This window comes from Phyllostomus hastatus, unplaced genomic scaffold, assembly GCF_019186645.2.
Source record: "Phyllostomus hastatus isolate PE091 unplaced genomic scaffold, TTU_PhHast_1.1 phas_contig_159, whole genome shotgun sequence".
Classification (NCBI taxonomy): Eukaryota; Metazoa; Chordata; class Mammalia; order Chiroptera; family Phyllostomidae; genus Phyllostomus; species Phyllostomus hastatus.
Window position 1 is genome coordinate 3150518 of NW_025333640.1, and position 22349 is coordinate 3172866.

Below are 22349 nucleotides of genomic sequence, written 5' to 3' on the forward strand. Positions count from 1 at the left end.
AAGGTGCACAATTTTATCTCCAATTTACTCTCAAATTAGTTAGAAAGTTAAGAAAAAGAATGGGTACCTTCTCTATGGAATATATAACGCACTTTTATATTATGTTTATAGAGAAATACAAACCAAAAGTTAGGAAATGCTGCCAGACACAGCATGTAAATGAACGGGTGTGGTTGTGTGCTAATAACACTTTATTTACAAAAACAGGCATTGAGCACATAGTTTGCTGAACCCTGACCTAGATGAAGGGTAGATGGGAGTTCATTGCAATAGTTTTGCAACTTCTGTAGCTTCAAATTATTTTCAAAATAAAAAGACGATGAAGAAAAGAGGGATTTCCGAACTTCGTGGCCAGGGGATGCTCTCTGAACACGTTTCATTACAAGGAATCGGGGCTCCTTGGAGAAAGAGCCGAGTGCGGAGCTGGCGCCAGGGAGGTACAGGACAAGCCGAAGGGCACCTCGTGGACCAGAACCACGAACTCTTAAGGCCACCCGGGGTCCTGCCAAGGGGACTGAGGAACAGAGCCATTTGACTGGCCACTGGCCCAGGGATGCCTGGGACAGTCAGAGGCTGCAAGAGGGAGGAAGGAGTCTGCCCTGGAGCCCACAGAGGGAGTGCAGCCCTGCTGGCACCTGGATCCCAGACTCTGGCCTCCAGAATTGGGAGAACACATTTCTGTCATTTTAAGCCACCCAGTCTATCTAAGCCATGCGGTCTGTGGTACTTCGTTACAGCAGCGCCCAGAAAAATACCAGCACTCCTCGAAACCGTCGAGGTCATCAAAAACAGGGCAAGTCTGGGAAACATCACAGCCAGGGGGAGCTTAAGAAGCTGTGATGGCTAAATGTCATGTGGGGTCCTGGGACACAAAAAAAGATATTATGGAAAAATCGAGAAAATCCGAATAGAGTATAAATGTTAGTTAATAGTGTGTCAATATTGATTCATTAATTATACAAAAAGTACCATGTTAATGTAAGAGGTTAATAGTAGAGAAATTGGGTGGTTTTTTTATAAGGCAACTCTCTGTACTATTCTCACAATTTTTCTGTAAATTTAACTATTTTAAACATAAATTTTTTAAGTAAAAAAAAAAGCCTGTTGAATGAATAGAATCTTGGCTCTGTGATCTCCCAGGTGCGTGACCCTAGGCAAATTGTTCCGTGCCTCAGTTTCCTCATCTGTGAAACGGAAGTGAGAGGGCTCTGGCCGGGTAGCTCATTGGCTAGAGCGTCCTTTGGACACACCAAAGTTGCAGGCTCCATCCCTGATCAGGACACACACACGAGTCAACCAGTGATGCACCAATAAGTGGAAAAACAAATCTCCCTCTCTCCTCCCCTTCTCTATCTCTCTAAAATCAAATTTTAAGACATTTGAAAAATGAGAACAGTAGGGGTTGTGCTACACAGAGAATCCTTGAGGATGCTGGGACCCCACGACCTGGCATAAGTGGAGCCATTATCTTCATCTTCAGAGATGGGTGGGAGCTGTGCTGTGTTTTGGGTGAGCAGCAACATGGGGTGGGCTTAAATGTCTCCCTCCAGGGGAGGGGGTGGGGTTCCACCTCGGGGCTCAAAGTGCACACCTTCCCTGAGAGCTCTGGGTCAATTGCCCAGCACCAGTGTGTGACCAAGTAGAACTTTCCCCCTTCCTTCTCCATGTTTCCATCCCATCTTGGACAGGACATCTGAGAAAGGACAGCGGGAGGATACATAGGACACCCCTAAGAAATCACAGATTTCCATAATATCATTTCTTTAATGTTCAACCTGCCAAGGGCCCTGCAGGTGAGGGAATAAATACAGTAAGTATTAAGATGCAGTGCACCCGGCCCCCAGCCTGGGAAGGAGGGGGAATGCCTGTGGGCCTCAGTTTCCCTCATCTGCAATCCTGAACAGGATAACGACTCTTAGAAAGTACACCTTCCTTTGGGAGGTACCTGAGGTACTCAGGCTTCAGGTTGAGATACCGCCTCCTGCCCGCTAGGGGGCGCCAGAGCCCGGTCCCTGGCCTGAAGGACCACAGCCCCATCCCCAGGGGTGTGCATCACCCATGGGGGATTCCAAACTCCTGCCCAGGAGGGGACACACCCAGAGGTGGGGATCCTAAGAGAGCCCACCCACCCAAGTCCTCCATCCCCTGCTCTGTTCACCTTTTCTTTCACCCTGGCATCCCAAGTGGCCATTGTGCTTTTTCCGGGGAGGTAAACTGAGTCTGGAGAGTAGCCCAAAGGCTGTCCTGGAGAGGGGCAGAGGAGAGGCAGCGACTGGCTTTCCGTCCCCAACTCATTCGTGGCCCTCCCACCACCTGGGCCAGGAGCGACGAGTGGGGTGTCTCGGCTTTCTGAGCTCTGGCCCCGCCTGTATGTCCTGCCTGCCACACTTTCATCCGACCAGGAAGGCGGGGCCAAGGTCACAGCAGGTTGATCTCGTCGAGGTAGCGGGCCAGGACTGAGTCCCGCACGTCCTTGAAGACTTTGCGGATGTTCTGGGTGTCGGTGGCGCAAGTGTAGTGGCTGAAGAGACGTCGGGAACGTGGACCCTTCCTGCCTCCATCAGCACCGTGCACGCAGCTGGTATACATGCGAGTGTACATGTCCAGGATGAACTTCTTGGCTGCCTCTGCGTCCTGCTTCGGGCCTAGAGAGCAGAGGTGAGGACAGTCAGGGCACAAGGCTTCTGAGGCAGATGGGGACCCTCTTCCCAATATGGGCAACTTAGGGTGACAGAGACCCCAGAGACCACTCATCCACTACAGTCCCAGCAGGAGGACGCCATCTAGCGGGACACGTGACTCCAGCTCAGCCAATGGGAGCATCGGCTGTGTGGGTCACATGACATGGGATGTACCAATGAGCCTGAGCTCTGGGACTCCGGTCGAAATTTGTGATAGAGAGACCCTCTCTCTTTGCTGGGTTGAGAGCTGCAGAGACAGATGTCAGTACAGACAGGAAACTGAGGCCAAGAGAAGGGGAGGGATGGCAGCACTGGCAGCACACGCCCTTATGGTGAAAGCACAACGTGAGTTAAGGGCCCAGTGCCTGGCTCTGCTACGTACTAGTTTGGTCATGTCTTAACCCATGAAACCTCTGTGAGCCTCAGTTTCCTCGTGTGTAAAATCAGGATCAGAATAGTCCCAGGTCTCCCAGAGCTGTGAGGACTCAAAGCAGTCATCTCCAAGGCTCCGTGCTCAGTGATCAGAAGGCTTCGTGAGTGGGTGCTATCACCACTCTCTCAGAAAGGCAGCTAGGCATAGCACTGCCATCTCTGGATCCGGAGGGCCTGGGTTAGAATCCTGACTATCACTGGCTGTATGATTTCTGGCAAGTGACTGTACCTCTCCATGCCTCAGTTTCCCCATCTCTAGAGTGGTGAGAAGAATGAGTTTTACTTCACAGGGTTGTTGTTTTTTTTTTAATGAAGATTAAGTCAATATGTAAGGATGCTTCCATCGGTGCTACAGACACTAGTTGTTACTGGTTAGTCACTGTCACCAGTATCATTTAGCACACAGGAGGGAAAGGCCAAGAGCCAGAAGGTTAGTATACTGGGTGCTCCAGCCTCTGGCTGGGAAAGATGGATGAGTCGTGGGGGTTCCCTTTGAACTTAAAGAAAACAAATAATCCTCAAAACTATCTACTTTATCCCTGTTCCCCAACTCTCCAAGTGCTGCTCAGCTGAGAATGGGGGTGAGGGGTGTCCAGGCCACCATCCTGGAACAAGTTGTTGACATCTGTCACCCAGACCCTGAGTTTTGTGGGTATGATTGGCTGAGACTGGCTGCTTGGGCTCTGACAAGGTCAGAGGGTCACAACCATGGTGATGCCACCAAAGCTTAGTACACGTGACCTAAGGGCTTCATCTACCACGTCTGACTGTATATTGGGGTGAACAGTGTCTCCTCACCCAAATTCATGTCCACTGAGAACCTCAGAATATGATCGTATTTGGATGTAGGGCAGATGTAATGAGTTCAGTTGAAATGAGGTCATACTCAGGTTGGGCCCCACATTCTGTGACTTGTGTCCTTATAAAAAGAGAAGAGATAACCAGAGACAGAGAGAAGGCCAAGTGCTGAAAGGGGAAGAGACTGGGGTGATGCGTCTACAAGTCAAAGGAAGCTAAGGATGGCAGGCAGCCACCAGACGCCAGAAGAGCGGCCTGGGCCAGAGCCTCCTCAGAGCCCCCAGAGAAACCGGCCCTGCCTGGCCACTCACTGGCCAGCACTTTGGTTTCACACTTCCAGCCTCCTGGGCTGTGAGGGAACAAACGTCTGTTGTTTCCAGGCCCCTGTTCCAAGGCCATGGGTCACAGCAGCCCAGGAAAACAAAGATAGCTGGTCTCCAAGGCGGCCGCCATTGCCTCCTTCTTCCCCCCGTAGGCGCATGCCATTTGGCTACCATCACGTAGACTCTGTTTGCTTCCATCCGAGTCTGGGCTGACCTGACTGATGTTCCTGACCAATGGAATAAAGCAGAAGTAACCGTCTGGGACTTCTGAGGCAAGGTCAGGGGCAGAGGATTCCACCTGGGCCAAAGTCTGACCATCCTGAGACAGCCATGCTGTGAACTAACCCTGGATTAGCAGACACCGGATAGAGGGAGAGAGAGGGAAAGAAAGAGAAAGAAAGAGAGAGAAAGAGAGAGAGGGGGGCAGTAAACGGAGGAGGGGGAGGGAGGGGGAGGAGCACAGAGTCTCCGAAGTGCATCTCCAGTCCCAGCCACCCCAACTGATGCCACAGGTGAACTTCCCAGCCTCAAATTTCCCCAGATTCCTGACCCCCCACAATCGTAAGGAAAGTGAAATGGCTGGTTTAAGCCCCTAACTTTGTGGGGTGTCTGTGACTCAGCGGCGACACTTCTAGCAGCTCCCTTCACCTTCACAGAGGTACTCTGGGGAAAGCACTAGCTGGCACGTCCTGCCCTGGACTCACCGAAGCCCAGGTCTCCTCTGGAAGACACACTGCATGGTGCCCAGCACTCGCTGTGCTCCGCTCTAGTTAGCCTGGACCCTTCAGCTTTGTGCCTCGGGGCGCACCCAAGGTTTGTCCCCAAACCTGCTGTATTCTTCCTGGTTAATGCACACTTAACGAGACACTACACAAATTTATTAGCTACAAGCACAGCATGAAAAGAGGATTGCTGCATCACTGAAAACTGGGCCGTGTGCTTTGGAAAGACTGGTTCAGATGTCAAAGATATAAACATAAAATTGCGCCCTGGCTGGTGTGGCTCAGTGGACTGAGCACTGGCATGCGAACCAAAGGGTCTCTGGTTTGATTCCCGGTCAGGGCACATGCCTGGGTTGCAGGCCAGGTTCCCAGTTGGGGGCATGCAAGAGGCAACCACACATTGATGATTCTCTCCCTTTTTCTCCCTCCCTTCCCCTCTCTCTAAAAATAAATAAATAAAATCTTTAAAAATAAAAAATATATAAAATCACTATACAATTAAGTACAAATGAGCCAACAATGAAAGTTAGAAAAAGAAAAGTGTCAAAAATCTAAGCAGATTCTGGAAATAGTTGCGACGCCTTCTGGGTATGCTTTATGACAATGAACTCTGTCCAGCGGACCCGCCCGCACAAGATCTATAATATACATCTTGGAGAATCCTCCACTTGAAGCAATCACATCGAGCTTGAAGGTATCTGTTATGTATCCCCATTCTACAGATGGGAAAACTGATGACAGAGACGGGCCAGGCAGTGAAAAGACCTGGGTCTGGAACTCAGGCCCATCCAATCATATTTGAAACTCCGCTGACTCCAGACTGGGGTAAGGCCTGGATGGGCATCATTCTTGGGAGCTGCTTGTGGGAGGCAGGTACTGGAAGTTCTAGAACACTCACCCTGGAAACTGGGGAAGTAGGTAGCCAGGTGGGAGGTGGCGATCTTCTCCTCCAGTATGTCGGTTTTGTTGAGGAAGAGGATGACGGATGTGTTTTTGAACCAGGGCAGCTCCAGGATCGTGCCGAAGAGGGCCAGACTCTCCTTCATCCTGTTCTGGGTTGGGGGGCGGAGGCGGCTCATGGCTCAGGCCGGCCAGCGTGGCCGAACAGGAGCCCTCCCCGCAACATGGAGATGGGTCTGAGGGCGTGCAGCTAACCGCCTCTGTGTGCCCGACATAGTTTTGTGCCTCACCTGATTTGACTAGTGTCCCCCCAAACTCATGTCCACCTGGAATTTCCGAACATGACCTTATTGGGAAGCAGGGCCTTTAAAGATGTAATTTGTTAAGAAGAGGTCATACTGAAATTGGGTAGCTGGCCCTGACTCCAAGGAGTGGTGTCTTTATAAAAAGGGGAAATTAGGACACAGGCGCGCACAGGGAGGAAGCCACGTGACGATGGAGGCAGTGGCAGGGCAATGCACCCACGAGTCAGGGGACACCGAGGACTGCCAGAGTCACCAGCCATCGGGGGAGCATGGGACGACAGATCATAGTCCCCGGGGACGCAGGAGGAACCAGCCTGCTGACGCCTGGGTCTCAGACTCCAGTCTCCAGAACCGGAAGGGAGTTCTTTTCTGTCGTCTCAGCCCTACGCTGCCTGCCATCTGTGGTCCCCTGTTACAGCCGCCTGAGCGACCTAGGACATCTCCTGTCTCTGGACTCGAGCAAGAGCTCTGTCCGAACAACCTCAGATGCGTTCTGTCTCATTTAGGCTGACGGTCAGAATTGTAACATCTCCCTCTCAAATGCACAAATTGCCCATGTGACACTTCAGCCACTCAACATGCGTGTGTCAGAGGTGACAGCGTGCCGGACCTCCATGCTGGGTGTGAACTAGAAGACGTCACACAAAGTGATCCTCACAGCGTTTCCGATTCAAGGTGTGACTCTGTCCCTTCCGTGTGACAGTATTTCCAGGACAGTTTGCACTGTGCTGGCGTGGGGAGGGGGGTGCCTCAGCACGTGACTGTCCCTGTGTGTATATGGGGGGTGCACACATGCCACTTGTGCATGTCGCTGACAACACAAATGCTTGTGGATCAGAGTTTTGGGGCTCATCCAATCGTGAAAGAAGGGAACGTGAGGTTCCGAGCCTCAGCAGACACCCTCAGGCTGCTGGAGAGTGGCACCGAGGCCCCCCACCCGGCCAGGGGTCCCTGGGCCCCGGGGGGAGAAGAGCCTCTCAGGGGGGCCCCTCACCTCTTCGTTGTTCTCCTCCAGGCACTGGTCGTACTCGCTCAGCGAGGCCAGGTAGATGAGGGCGATGACGTTCTCAAAGCAATGGATCCACTTCTTGCGCTCCGACCTCTGGCCCCCGACATCGACAATCCTACCAAAGAGCCCTTACAGAGCTCAGGCTTAATCGGAACCCCACAATGGGGCACCCAGACCCCAGTTACATCTGGGACATGCCAAGATCAACGTGACAGTCAGCAAGAACAACAGGGCCAGCCGCTGGGCCCACAGCACTTGTGTGTTACTGCATTTCACCCCTCAGTGGGATCACTATTGCACCCATTATACAGATGAGGAAACTGAGGTACAGGAAGGAGAGGGGACTTCCCCAAGCTTCTAGTGCACTGGGTTGCCTGATTCCTACCCTCATGGTGGAGGACAGATACGGAATCTGTCCTGGTTCTGACTGGCTGACCCGGGGGAAACCACAGACCACCTGCACTACTCAGTTTCCGTATTAGTGAAATGGGGTGCTGTGATCTGGCTGGCCAGGAGACTGTCCAGTGGCGAACACCACCCTCTCTGTGCGTGGCCCAAGGTGAGAGCAGCGCCTCCACCCTCACTCACCACAACAGAAGCCCGGGCCCTCCTGCCTTCCTGTGCCACCTTCTAAGAAATGCGGGTCGCAGATAACAAGCCCTGCGTCATTTCCCCAGGACGCGACTGGTACTCAGGCAGCCAACAGGAAATGCCAGAAACCTCAGAGCAAGAAGGGACTTGCCCCAGGGTGGGAGGGGAAAGGAGCTGGTGTCTGTGGCTCCTGATCCCAGAAACCCACCCCTCTCATGCGTTAGACTCCCTCAAACCCCCATATCCAGAGGAGAATGTGGGTGCCATGGGTGAGAGTGGGGCTCTGGAGACTGAGACAGAGGTGGGGTCCACTGTGTGCCAGCCCCCCATCTCAGAGTTTGTCGTCTCTGCACCCTCGCTCCACCGACTGCCCTCTCTCCTCAGCCTTAGAACATACTCGTCTCCCGCCTAAAAATCCCCTCCCCCAGCCCAGCCTCCCTTGTGAATGTCCCCAGCCTTTACCCTCACTCCAGAACTATTACCCATCCATCCACCCACCCACCCACCCATCCTCCACCCACACACCTGTCCATTCATCGATCTATCCATTTGTCTGCCCGTCCATCCGCTCACCCATGCATCCATCCATCATCCATCCGTCCATCCACCCACACGCTCCTCCTCCCATCTTTCCGGCCATCCTGCCGCATTTGCAGACTTCCACTCTGACCTCGTTCTGATCATCACTATGAAGCGGAAGGCTGAAACTCAGCCCCCAATGCTGTGGGACTCTCCACCTAGTGAAGGGGACCCACGGAAAACAGCTAAATGATGACCCTCCCTGGAAAGGACTATCGCAGAGGCCAGAGCAGCGTGTGTGGGTTGGGTGGAGGCAGCTCGGGGACGTGAGACACTCTGCAGGGGGGGGAGGGCCGATCACAAACCCTGTGCCCAGACACCACCTGCATTCGCCACAGCTCCTTGCCACCAGCCGGCAGACACGGAGCTTGTTCGGGTCACTGACGACCCTCTAACTGCCCATCCCAGAAGTCTCTTCTCCCGCTGTGGTCTTCCTGACCTTTCCTTGGACTTTGACTCTGGCCAGCACCCTACCTGCACGCCACCGTGCGGCACCGGCCACCTCAGCTCTGTCTGCCAGCTCAGGCCTGCGCGTACCCAGACGCCTCCCCAGCGCCCCAGACCCCTCAGACCCGGTTGTCCTGTCTAACACCCCCACGCCACTGCTGCCGCGGTGACTGCACCTTCCACCCGGTCACCTTCCTGGGAAAACTGGGAGTCATTTCCAACTCCCTGCGGTAGGTCTCAAGCTTATCTAGTCCTGCCCATTCTACGTCAGAAACATGTCTTGCACCATCCCCTCACCTCCATCCCCAAGGCCACCTCCCTGGCCCTTACCAACCCTTCCCGTCTGGACCGTGCCTCCTGCCTCCTAACTCCCCAGACCCCCAGTCCTTATGGACCACTTATGGATCCCTTATGGACCACTAGAGGGACCACCCTCTGAGCTTCCCCAGCCGCAAATCCATCCCTCTGGCCATAGCTCTGATCACACAGCCTCTGCTTCTCCTGCACAACAACCTCCCAAGAGCTGGCACTAGTGAACTCCTACTAATCCTTTGATACCCTAATACTAATGTTCCCTCCTCCAGGAAGACTTTCCCTCCCAGAGCTCTGGTGCCTCACTCTGGGCTCTTCCAGGTTCTAGTCCTGACTATATGGGAGGCTGGAGGTGTCCATGTCCAGCTCTGCCTCCTTTAGGCTAGAAGCCCATAGACGGCTGGTCCTAGGAAACTCCTACTCATCCCACAGGGCCCCAGCTGCTTTGCCCCTCCTCCAGGAAGCGCTCCCCACTTTGCCAGCTGCACTCACCGGAGGTTGGTTTTCTGCACAGAGAAGCAGTACTCGTTGATGCCGGTGGTGGGCATACGGCTGCGAAGCACGTCCTGGGCTGTGGGGATGTAGCCCTCCTCGGCGATGCGCTCCAGGTCCGACAGGTAGCTGGGGAGCAACGAGTCCTGAGCCCAGCCCTGCAGCCTCCCTTGGCTTCTCAGAACCACCACCCAGGGCCCAGTGAGGACCCTGCTGGGGGAGACCCCCCCAGGAGGGGCCAGGATCTCTGGGGTCTGGGGCCCAGGAACACCACCCAGAGGCCCTGGGAGCACTGGGAGGAGCGGCTGGGAGCGGCGTGACCATAGACCAGCAACACTGCAGAGGGGTGTCACCTTGGAGGGCTGTCACCAAGAGTGGCATTGCCCCCAGAATAGTGATGGCCTGGGAGCAAATCACCCAAGGCGCCCAGATCATGCCCAGGACAGATCACCATGTGCATCACCCCAGAAATGGTGTTACCTCGGGCAGCCTCACCCCAGGAATAACATCACCCCCAAAACAGGATCACCCCAGGGACAATGTCACCCCAGGGATGATGTTACCCTGAGGCACAACCATCCCACAGCCAGAGCGTGCCCCACAGCAGGTCCCTAGGGTGGGAGCTGGCCCCTGGGACCCCCTCTGTCCAGGTGCAGTCCTGGGACGCGGTCTCCGCCGGCTGCATCTCAGCCTGTAGCTGTGCCCAGTGACTACCTCACCCAAAGCCCCCGCCCCCTGCACCCCGCTCCCACCACCCTGACCCCAGACTCACTACACTGCTGAGTCGAGCAGGTGGAACTCCCGCCGGCGCTCGTAGCAGGCCCGGATGCCCGCGTCCCTCCACAGCTCCTGCATGGCCACCGCATAGCGCTTCTCAAAAGTGGTCACTTTGTAGGGGTCCTGGCTCATGACCAGGCTGGCGTGGTGCTGGCGGGACGGACGAGGCAGGTCAGAGCCAGCAAGCCCTCTTCCCCTCCTTTCTCGGCCGCTTCTCCTTCCTAGCCTGGGAACCCCCTGCATGTTCTCACCTCCCTGTCTCCTCTGACGAGAGGGAGCGCGGGGAGAGTGGGGCCGGCACCAGGGGCAGGAGAGAAACGCGCTGCCGAGAGCAATGCGGGCGAAGACCGTGGCGTGTGCACTGGTGGCCTCCTACGCGTGGCACACCCCTCCTGCTCTTTACAAGCACTGGGTCCTGACTTCTAGGGGACAATCCCTACAGGTGTCCCCATGTTACAGGTTAGGCTCCTGAGGCACGAGAGGAACGTGCCCAGGCCCCACACTGCAGGAGAGCACAGGACAGCCCCCGGGGAAGGAAACGGGTGAGGCCTGGGCATCTGTGAATAACCCCTGTGTAGAATCAATCAGACTACTCGCAGCCTGTTACAAACAGCTTGGATTTTGTCCACCACCTCATTCTTGGCAAATTCCTATATGTAAGTCCCAACCCTGAGGACCTGCGGATGTGACTGTATTTGGAGGTGGGGTCTTTACGGAGGTGACTGAGTTAAAATGAGGGTGGGCCCTGATCTCATACACGACTGGTGGCCTTACACAAAAGAACAGGGTGGCCACGTGAGGACACAGGGAGAAGACGGCCACTTGCCAGCCGAGGGGAGAAGCCCCGAGAAGCCAGCCCACTGACGCCATGATCTCAGACCATGAACAAATGCGTTTCAGCTGTGCAGGCTCCCCGGTGGGCACCACCGGGTCATGGCAGCCTGAGCAAAATAATGCACAGCCTGAAAATAGGTGAAATCCAAAGTTTTTAAAAACATAGTAAAAATGAAAAATAATTGTAAAAGCAAATATTAAGAAAAAAATCCTCGTAAAAATTATATTCCGTGAAGGTCCCGAGTGGAGCTTGATGTGCTTTGAATGAAGTGAACAGGGTCCATCACTCTGACAGATGGCGGGCGGGACAGGAGGCAAGGGCGTCCGCTCACACCGTTTCCAGTGAGCGCTGCACTGCGGGCCCGCCAGGGTGAAGGAACGAAAGGTCGGGTTTGGAAAGAAACAAATCACACTGTGGTCATTCAGGGATGACATGACTACATGTAGAAAATCCAAAATAGTCTACAGACAAACTATTAAAATAACCCAGAGAACTTAACAGGGGCCACAAATGCAAGATCAATAAACAAAAATCAAATGTGTGTCTACATACTATCCACTAACTAGTGGAAATTTTTTAAGATTTAAATCCCATTTACAGCAGTATCAAAAGGTAGCAAATACCTAGGAATAAATCTAACCACACATGTGAAACAAAGGGTTTATATCTAGAATATACAAAGAATTTGCTACAAATCAGTAAAGAAAACACTGAGGGCCCTGGCCAGGTGGTTCAGTTGGTTGGAGTATTGTCTGGTACACCAAAAAGGTCACTGGTTCGAGTCCTGGTCAGGGCACATGCCTAGGCTGTGGGTTCAATCCCCGGTCAGGGGGTGTACGGGAGTCAACTGATCAATGTTTTTCTCTCACATCTCTCTCTCTCTTTCCCTTCCTCTGTCTTTAAAATCAATAAACATTTCCTCAGTTGAAGATTTTTTTTTAAAAACTGAGAAAGTATACTTTTTTAAGTGAAAAAAACAAAATTAAAAAATGGGACAAAAAGATTGCACAGTTGCTTCACAAAACAGAATGTCCAAGTGTCCAAGAAAATACACGAAAAAGTACACAAGCTCATTATTAGTCAAAACCATGAAAATCAAAACCACAATGAAATGCCATCAAACACCCACCAGAATGGCTTAAATGAAGTGACAGACAATATCAAGTGTTGACTAGGACAAGGAGCAACCAGAACCCTGCATACACTGCTGGTGGGAATATGAATTTCTACAGTTACTTAAAAAACATTTTGGTGTCTCTTGCATGTCTCCTCTAGGTAGATACCCAGCCAAAATAGGCAGATGACCCAAATGCCAACAACATTAAAATGGACAAATAAACAAACCATGGCATGCAGTTACGGTAAAAATAAACCCCAACTATGCCACCAAGAGATGGATGGGTCACAGATACACTGCACAGCACCAGAAGCCAGACATGAAAGATCATTCCAGGGAACTTGGGAACTAAGAAAATGCACGGTGATGGAAGATGGTACAGTGGCTGTCCTTCGGGGGAGCCTCCGTTTCAGCCGTGAAGTGGGGTACTAGCAGAGATGGGTCACTGTGAGGATTAAAGAATCATCTCACCCGAGAATGCTCACGGATCCCACACGGCAGCCGGGGCTGTGCTGAGCACTTCCAGTGCTTTCCATTCGACACACCCTCACACCAGCCCTGTGAGGGAGGGGCCGCTGGCCCACCCAGCTGCTCTTCCAAAGTCCTTGGGCCATCCCAGATTTACAAGTGAGATGCTTTCAGATTTTAGAGAGGCACTGTGACCTCACACCTCTTAGGGTGACCACCGTCAAACAAACAAACAAACAAACAGCAGAAAACCATCAGGTAGGTGTTGGTGAGGATGTGGAAAAACCAGAAACTGCACGATTGGCAGGAATGCAAAACGGGGTAGCCACTTTGGAAAACAGTATGGAGGCTCCCCCCAAAATCAAAAATAGAATCTCGACATAACCCAGCAACTCAACTTCTGGATGTTTATCCAAAAACAACATGAAATCACATCTTGGAAGGACACGAGCGCGCCTGTGTGCACAGGGGCACTGCTGTGCACAGCCAAGGTGCAGAGAAGCCCCGCGCCCGTGGGCAGACGGCAGGTGAAGACGACGGGGCCCGTCCACAGAGGGGACAGTATTCCGCCTTTAAAAAGAAGGAAATTCTTGTAAAGTTTATGACTCCCTAACCACTATGCTGTACACCTAAAACTAACAGAAATAACTAAATGTCAACTGTGACTGAAAAATAAAAATTAAGCCCTGGCCGGGTGGCTCCACTGGTCAGAGCACCGACCCGATGCGCCAAGGCTGCAGGTGAACCCCAGTCAGGGCACGTGCACGCATCAACCAATGAGTGCATCACTACAAGAAACAACAAAATTGATGTCTCTCTCTCTCTCTCTCTCAAAATCAATAAATGGACATTTTTAATTAAAAAATAAAGTTAAAAAACAAACTAAAAGGAAGGAACTTCTACAATAGGCCACAATGTGGATAAACCTTAAGGACATCATATTAAGTGACATAAGCCAGTCACAGAAGGGCAAATACTGCATGACCCCACTTACACGAGGCAATAGGCAGACTCAAGGGACCAGAGCAGAATGGGCTCCGGGGCGGGGCAGAGGGGGTGGGCATGCGGATGTGCTATTCAATGGGCAGTTTCAGTGACTTTCGGGGTTGAGCTGTGCTACACAACAACCTTTCTCCAGCTGATACTGTACTGTGCACTTAAAATTTGAGAGGGTAGATCTCATGTTGAATATTCTGATCACAACAAAATAATTTTTTAAAGATGATGCGATGCATGAACTGAATAGCAGCCCCTCCCCGCAGTAATCAGTCCATTGTGTTAATATTGCCACCAGGGCACAGGCGCTAACTCCGAACTCCCACTCGAATCATGGGGTCCAAGGGTGGAGCGCTGGGGGTGCACAGGACACAAGGAAGGGAGGAGCATGCTGGTGTGGAGCTGCCTGGAACGCACGGCAGGATCCCAAGAAACCCCAGGAGTGGTGTTCTTAACAAGGACCTGGGGGGCTCTAAGCGACCCGCCGCCTAGCGTGGCGCCCGTGTGGCAGCCCCAGGACGCTCACCTGACTCTCCGGCCTGCTGAAGGGGATCTGCAGCTGGTCCATGGCCTCGATCATGGCCCGCATGGACACGAAGATGTTCTGGTAAACGAGCCGCCGGAAGCCCTTGCGGTCCTCCTCCGAGTAGCCAGCCCCGTGGATGATGCGCATCTGCTTGATGAACGTGCTCTTCCCGCTCTCGCCGGGGCCTGCGTGGGGGGGGGCAGCCAGCGCTCGGCCTCAACCCCGACCTCCCGGGGTTCAAATCCCCTGGGCCGAGGCCGCGCTCAGGGACCCTGGGGAGCATCTTCATCACCCTGTGCCTCAGTCTCCCTACCTATAAACCACGGGTCGGGATAGGCCCTGCCTGCTCCGACCGTGTGAGGGCGGAATGAGGCCATGGGAGGGGGGCTCCAGGGCGGGGTCGGCAAACTGTGGCGCTCAGGCAGAATCCAGCCACAGCCTGTTTTCGCACAGCCAGGGCGTTTTCACAGTCTGTATGATTTTTCTGTTTCTGATACTTCCCACGGTCCCAGTTTTTATATTTTAAATGGTTGAAAGGACTCAAAAGAAAATTGTTTCGTATCACGTGAAAATAAATGAAATTCAGGTTTCAGTGTCTATCAGTAAAGTTTTACTGGCGCATGACCACACCCACCGGGGTTTGAACTGTCTGTGGCTGTTTTCTCCCTACAGTGACGGAGCTGAGCAGTCGGACAGACACCCTCTGGTCCGCCAAACCGAAAATGTGTACTCTCTGTCTCCTACCAAAAAACTGTGGGCCATGGCTTACAGCATGCTTATATACAGGAGGAGCTACATTAGTGTTCACTATTATTATTAGTATCAGTGTTTATCATAATTATAATTCATATTTTTTGCTATAATAATCTCACGTAGAGAAACTTTTATGAAGGAAATAAAATAGGATAAAGAGTGTTAGGTGGCCGGAGGGAACGAGAGCGAGCAGGTGATGGCAGGAAGGGGACTGGGCAGGTCACGCAGGTCTCCGTGGGAGGACTTGGGCTTTTCCCCCAGGGAGGCGGGCGTCCTGGAGGGCTGTGATTGGAGGAGGAACAGACCCGAGTGCTCACATGCGCCCTCTGGTGGCTGCTTCTGGGGAGGACAGGCTGTGGGGTACCAGAGCAGAGGCACTGGGCCCTAGAGGTAGGAGATGATGGTGTGGCCCTGGGAACTGGTGAGAAGGGGTCATATTCGCGAGATATTTGGGAGACAGAATAAACAGGGCTTTCTTGATGAACCAAAGTGGAAAGAGAGGCCCTCGCAGGGCCAGCTACAAGGCCAAGTGCAAGATGAAACCACAGGACCCTTCTGACAGAGGGTGCAGCCCTCTGTGATATCAATTCTGTAATCTTCAAGAGCCCAGGAGCGTAGAAGCTCAAAGACCAAGTCTCAGCACCCTGCTGTCTGAGCTCCAGAACCCCCTTCCCTCCCTCCCTCTCAGCGCCTCTGTTTTCTGTCTGTAAAATGGGTGTGGTAGCCAGACAGGAGGCGCAAGGCTGGGAGGCTCCTCCAACATCCGATCACCCTGCCTGGTTCTGGGGGACACGGGTGCAGGGGTTTTCCAGGGGCCTGAGTGGGGCCTGTGCAGAAGGAACTGGAAAAGCAGCAAAAAGGGAAGGGGTGGTCTGGCTGGAGCCCAGAAAGAGGAAACGAAAGCAGAGGGAGGTGAGCAGAAAGGAGGGTGGGGAGTGTGGGAGGCAGAGAGAAGGAAGGTGCTGCCTTGCATCACCCCCCAGGGCCGTCTTATCCCCCGTCTACCCCCTGCACGTCTGAGGGTAGGGAGGGCAGGTCTGAGGTAGCACTGGGTGTTATAAATCCACTAGAATTGCAGTCTGAGAAAAAGAGCCACTTTTGCCCTCGGGTGGCTCAGTTGGTTGGAGCATCTTCCTGTACACCAAACAGATCTCCTCCAGTCAGGACACATGCCTAGGTTGCAGGTTTGATCCCCGCTTGGGGCACGTACAGGAGACAACCAATCTATTCTCTCTCACATCTCTCTCTCCCTCTGTCCCTCCTTCTCCATCCTTTTCTCTCTCTTTAAAAAAAATCATTAATAAAAATATCCTTGGGCGGAGATTAAAAAATGAGAGAGAGAGACATGTTTGTGTTGCCGTAAAGGACATTCGTGGGGAGACTGGGGAAGCAGGCTGGTGAGAGTCGGGGCGGGGGTGGGGGACACGTGGCTGACAGCACCGCACTGGGCTCATGGCCAACGTGTGTCGTGGTCCTGGGGGGCTCTGCTTTGTAGTGGGACTCAAGCCCACTGAAGTATTTAGGGGTAAAAAGGCATCAGGTCTGCAACTTACAAATGGTTCAGAAAAGATGAAAACATATGTATTAAATATGCACATGTATAGTAAATAAACTATAGCTATAATTATGCATTAAATAAACTACAAATCTGTGTATATATACACTTACATGTAGCACATACATGTGTGTATATATTTGGGGGGAGAAGGATAAAGGAAATGTGGTAAAATGTTAACATTTGCAGAAGAATCCAGGCGCAACTTTTTTTATAAGTCTGGATGCATTTCAAATAAGTTAAGGGAGAGAAAAAAAAAACAACTCTAAATGCAACATGAAATGCTGGATTGGGTCCTGGAACCAAAAAAGGGCCTTTGTGGAAAAGGCAGTCAAATGGCCCAATGCACCGTCTGGGGTTCAGTTAACAGCGCTGTGACAGCAAGGGCCCCCTGTCGACTCCTCAGCTGTGACAGCAGTGCTGCGGTTCCGTGAGACGTGAGTGGCAGGGGAAGCTGCTCTGGAGTACAGGGTAACTCTGTGTGCTCCCTGCACAACTTGTCCATACATCTAAAATTTCCCCAAGTAAAAAGTTTCCTTAAAACAAAAAACAAACAAACAAACAAAAAAAACGCTGGCGGGTCCCCCAGGTCTGTAATCTCTCCAGTGTGGGGCCACATGTGTCTTGGATTCTGGAACTTCTTGGATTTTAGTTCATCAAGTTCACTAAGTATTCCAGAATTGAAACACCTGAATATCACAGCCTGGCTTCCTAATCAGAAACCTGGGGAGACCTCCAGTCTTCAGAAGCTTGGCGATTAGCGGGAGGCAGAAGTGGCGGAGCGCGGAGAGCCACCAGCAGGAAGCACCATCGCACCTGGGCCTCACAGCAGGAGGGACGGCTCTTGGCCCCACTTTTCAGGTGGGAAAACCAAGTCCCAGAGCTGTTGAGGGGACCACCTTGGGTCGCACAGCTGGTGAGTGGCCAAGCTGAGACTCAAACTCAGTTCTTCCTGAGTCCAGAGGTTGTGGGCTTTTTATTTTTTAAGATTGTATTGATTTATGTCTAGAGAGAGGGGAAGGGAGGGAGGAAGAGAGGGAACAAAGCATCCATGTGCGAGAGAAACAGAGATCGTGGCCTCTCACATGTCCCCAGCCGGGGCCTGGCCCACAGCCCAGGCACGTGCCTGACAGAGAACGGAAGCTGCACGAGCCTCTGGTTGCGGACGATGCCCAGCGCACTGAGCCACACCAGTCAGAGCCTCGTGGGCCTTTTAATGATCATACAGGAAGGTCCCATGTGCTGCCTATATAATAGCAACATTAATAATAATAACAATTGGCATCACTATCATCATCACGGTGAGCATGATTTAACTCTTGGCATCTGCCAGGACAGGAGCCAAGGCACTCGGTGCCTGTCCTTGGTCAGTCCTCATGGGATTCCTGCTGTTTTCCCGTTTACGGAGGAGACACGGGCTCAGGAAGGTGCAGCACCCTTCCCGGGGTCACACAGCTGGTGGAGAAGCAGGGGACTGGAGTCGGAGCCTTTGTGCGTCCTTCACCTCCAGAATGGGACATGGCCAGCTGGGCGAGTCAGGCGTCATCAAGATACCAGTTAATGTGACATTTCTACAGACACTCAGAACCTGGACGGTCCCTGTGGGTGCTGCCTGAGACGGCACCGAGACCGACAGCAGAGGACGTCACCCTTCGACCTCTCGGTGGCCTTCCAGCTCTCGGATCTCAGGCCCCTCCAGAAGTGCAGAGACAAAGGTCTCAGGAAGCAACACTTAACTAGGTTGCGATGCGCTAATTTTTTTTCTCTTCTCTTCTGCTTTATTAAAGAAAAAAAATTCTGGTCTCCACCCACAACGTGGATTTTGTGACTCACAAATGGACCACAGCATGAATTCTGAAAAATTCCACAGGCGGAAACCCCTGTGTGTGGCCCATGCCTGTCCTGAAGCCACTGAGGGACCTGGAACCTCTAAAACCCCTGGCTCCTGGCTGTCTCAGGAAACCCCCCACGTGGCGCTGGGAGCTGTGGGTGGGGGCAGCTGAATCCACCTGGCGGGGTCTTGCAGCCCAGACAGGAAGCGACACTTCCTCCTGGGATGGATGAGGAAGTGGAACCCAGCAGACGCCTGGAGGAGCTGGGCCAAGACCCAGGCATCACGAGACAGCATGTGGCTCCCGTGGAGGGGATGGCAGCCCCAGCCCCCGCTGACCCTGGCGTACAGGCGCCAGGCTGGGCAGCAGGGGCCGGAGGGCAGGCAGCTCACTCGGCTCTGGCTCGGCTCTGGTGCAGACTGGCTGCTGACTCAGACCGGTGCTGCCACCTCCCCGGACCTCAGTTTCCCCATCTGTCACTGGGGTTCTGTGGCTTTTCTTTCCTGAGGCATGTTCACAGGGCAGTCAGACACACAGACTTGGAGCTGGAATTCTAGGTTCTGACACTGGCTGTGTGACCTTGGGCAAATCGCTTCACCTCTCTGGGCCTTTGTTTCCCCATCTGGGGCTATAGCTTCATTCTGACTCCACCCCTCCCAACATTGTGATCACTTCCTGTCAGGGACAGACAACCCCTCCCCACACACATACTAGGTCCTCATTCTCGAATGGATCAACAAACATCTAGAAAAAATTACTTTTGGATTTAATTCCTGTTTTTAAGAAGGGAGGGAGGTGTGGAGGTGGCCCTCAGGGAAAGGATGGGGGTGGTTGAAACCAGTCCACATGGCTGTCCGAGGGGTGACCATTGGCACTCAGACACACAAACAATCTCCTCCCCACCCCCTTCTCCGCACAGCAGAAGGGGCCCCCTGAGTCGGGGCTGGCTGGACAGTGGGCAGGCGGGCCAGGGTCCTTCCCAGCTCCAGGAAGATATGGTAAGGCTCTGGAGAAAATCTCCCCTGAATCAAGACTGATTCATTCATTCATTCATCCATTCAGTCCTTTATAAAGCATGTACTAGGCACCTACTAAATGTCAGGCTCATTGTCCTGCTGGGCCAGGCGCCGGGGGCACGGGAGGGAATAAGACAGATGTGATCCCCGCCTTGTGCTGTTTGCTCTACAACCGCAGAGGCAGGCGGTAAGCAGGCAAACGCCTCAGAGCGTCTGTGAATGAGAGCTATGAAGGAAAGTCAAGCAGAGGACGGAGAACCAGGGGCTCTCTGTGCAGCCGTGGGGTTCAGAGAAAACGTCTCTGAGCAGGTGACAGTCCAGCTGAGACCTCCCCTGAGCAACAGTGCCAGCCGTGACCCTGAGAGCTCTTGGCAGTGAGATCACCAAGTGCAAAGGCCCTCAGGTCCAGGTAAATGAACTCGAAATGTGCATGGAAAGATCACTAACATTGATAACCCCTAGTCTGACTGTCGAAGGAAAAGGACTGGAGACATAATTAAAGAGAGACATAGCTACGGACCCTACACACACGGAAAGGATGTTGAGAGAATGTTTGAAAAATGGTATGCCCATAAATTTAATGATTTGGAAGAAATGGACAAATTGTTTGAAAGACACCCATAACCAAAGCTCACTCATGAACAGATAGCTTAAATAGCCCCACTGATTAAAAATAGTAAATAAGCCCTGGCTGGCATAGCTCAGTGGATTGAGTGTGGGCGGCGAACCAGGCATTGCAGGTTCGACTCCCAGTCAGGGCACATGCCTGGGTTGCAGGCCACGGCCCCCAGCAACCAGACATTGGTGTTTCTCTCTCTCTCTCTCTCTCTCTTTCTCCCTCCCTTCCCTCTCTAAAAATAAATAAATAAAATCTCTTAAAAATAGTAAATAATATGTTAATATATCACATATATTATTAATATAATACCCTATCTATTAAAGAAATAAAATATAGACATAGATAGTAAAGCAATTAAATTCTTAATTAAAAATTTTGCAGGCTCATTCATGATTTTACCAAATGTTTAAGGAAAACGTAAAATACTCAACAGAGAGCGAAGAAACCAGGCAGCTGCTGCCGAAATGCTATGGCCAGCAGGCGGAGATGGGGTCCGAGAAGCCAAACGGGCCAGAGTTTGAATTTTACGCCAGAACCACGGGCCAGAGTTTGAATTTTACGCCAGATCTTCTTGGAGAAATAAAGGGGTAGGGGCACTCTTTTCGCTAGTTCAGCAAGAGGGAGCAATGTTAGAAGTTGGAGGGTCCCTCAATTAGGGTGCAATTTCGGGGTCCAGTGCTCCCACTCTCTTTCCACTCCCCGACACTTCCCCCTGAGCAAGGAAAGAGAGAGGCAACTGTACAGACAGATGGCCAGCCTCTCTGACCTGGGCCTCTCTCCGGCAGGTGTGACTTCAGGACACCCGAGGCCTGCCCAGCACCCACCCGGAGCTCAGGGGGTCCTGGGAGCCCCTCCAAGGCCCACAGCTCTGGGGCCACACACGGGCACAGCGCTTAGGGGGGGTGAACGCATGTGGGTGGCAGGACTTGAAGTTTCAGAGGTCACAGTCTGCTGCCCTTTGAGTCACCCCGACTTCCTCACCTGCGTTCATTTTCCCCCTCGATCTTCTAGCTGCCGGAAATCGTTTCAGTTTACGGGCTTAACGTCTGTCTCCCTCACCAGGAGATGGGGTCCCTGGAGGCAGGGACAACTTCCATCTCCTTCACCGCTGTGTCCCCAGGAGTTGCTCAATACATTTTGAATGTATGAATGAACCAATCAGTCCATCAGAACCAGATGGCAACACTCTGCCCACAAAACTCACACTAACAAACCTCCAGAACCCAGGTGAAGCCCCACACCCTCGCCTGGCTAGCTGGTGTGGTAGAGAGAGAGGAACTGGGGGGCCCTGTGGACATGGAGGGACAGGCTAGGCCTTCCTGGCCTGGGCAGGCACAGACAGACCTGAGTTCATGGTTACCCTCCCACGACACAGATCCGACACAGAGCCGGTAGGGTGTGCTGGGCCTGCCAGGCTGGAGCCGCCCCACCGGGCCACCCCACCAGGCCACCTCCATTCCTGCAGATGCTCTGCAGGGTGGCTGGGCCTGTGTCTGGACGAAGAACTGGGCCTCTTGGCACCTCAGTCTTCTCATCCGGCAAGTGGGTTCCCAGGTTCTGTGGCCCCAGTTGGGGCAAGGACCCTCCCCTCCAGCCTTCTTCCTTCCGCCACCCCACCAGGCCCCGGACTCACCCAGAAGCAGCAGTTTCAGCTCGCCTCGGTCCCGCCTCTTCTGTTCCAGGAGGATCTTGTTGATCTCCTGGTCAATCCGGGCGGCTGTCTTCTCATCCTCCGTCAGGCACCAAGGGCAACAGCGCCAGGTCAGCGACCGGGCCATGACTCGGGGCCTCAGAAGGCGCAAGGCAGCATGGCCCCGGCCCTCTGGGGAGGGCACCCCCACCCCGTGGGCTCCAGGGAGGGCTCCCGGCAGCCAAGCGTGAAGGGGCCGCCCTCTTCTTGGGGGTCACCCCCTGGAACCCCCAACTTCCTGGCCTCTGGCACCCAGGCAGCCCAGCTCAGAGAGGCCTGAGCGCCAGGCACTAGGCGTTGGGGGAAAAGCAGGAGGAGCAGGAGAAGGGGTGCAGAGGCTCAGGGCTCCCCGCCCATCTCCAGACCTGCCCGGCCCGGCCCAACAGGTTGACTGGGGCAGCAAGGAGAGGTGGGTGCCCCTGGGGAGGGTGGGGCACCTCAAGGAAGGGCCCCCGCACCGTCTGGGTCCCGGCGGCTGACTGGGCCCTCCTTCCTCATTCTGAAGAAGGGGTGGACTCCATCCTGCGAGGGCCCCTGACCCCGCCCCTGTCACCAGGCCCACCCCTGAGAGCCT

General features: G+C 53.3%; 1 protein-coding gene across 2 annotated transcripts; it reads right to left on the reverse strand.

Moving 5' to 3' along the window:
- Positions 1-1744: 1744 nt before the first annotated feature.
- GNA15 (G protein subunit alpha 15) lies at positions 1745-22273 on the reverse strand. 2 transcript variants are annotated; one of them, XM_045831232.1, is made up of 7 exons: positions 21719-22270; positions 14311-14495; positions 10364-10518; positions 9592-9720; positions 7156-7285; positions 5855-6008; positions 1745-2645 (listed from the first exon to the last, which is right to left on the reverse strand). In XM_045831232.1, exons 1-7 carry the CDS (start codon positions 21861-21863, stop codon positions 2419-2421), a joined length of 1125 nt encoding a protein of 374 aa, XP_045687188.1. In that variant the 5' UTR covers positions 21864-22270; the 3' UTR covers positions 1745-2418. The 2 variants fall into 2 exon arrangements, with proteins under 2 accessions (XP_045687188.1, XP_045687189.1); XM_045831233.1 differs by having other exon boundaries at positions 2427-2645; positions 5855-6003; positions 21719-22273.
- Between the last annotated feature and the right edge of the window lie 76 nt (positions 22274-22349).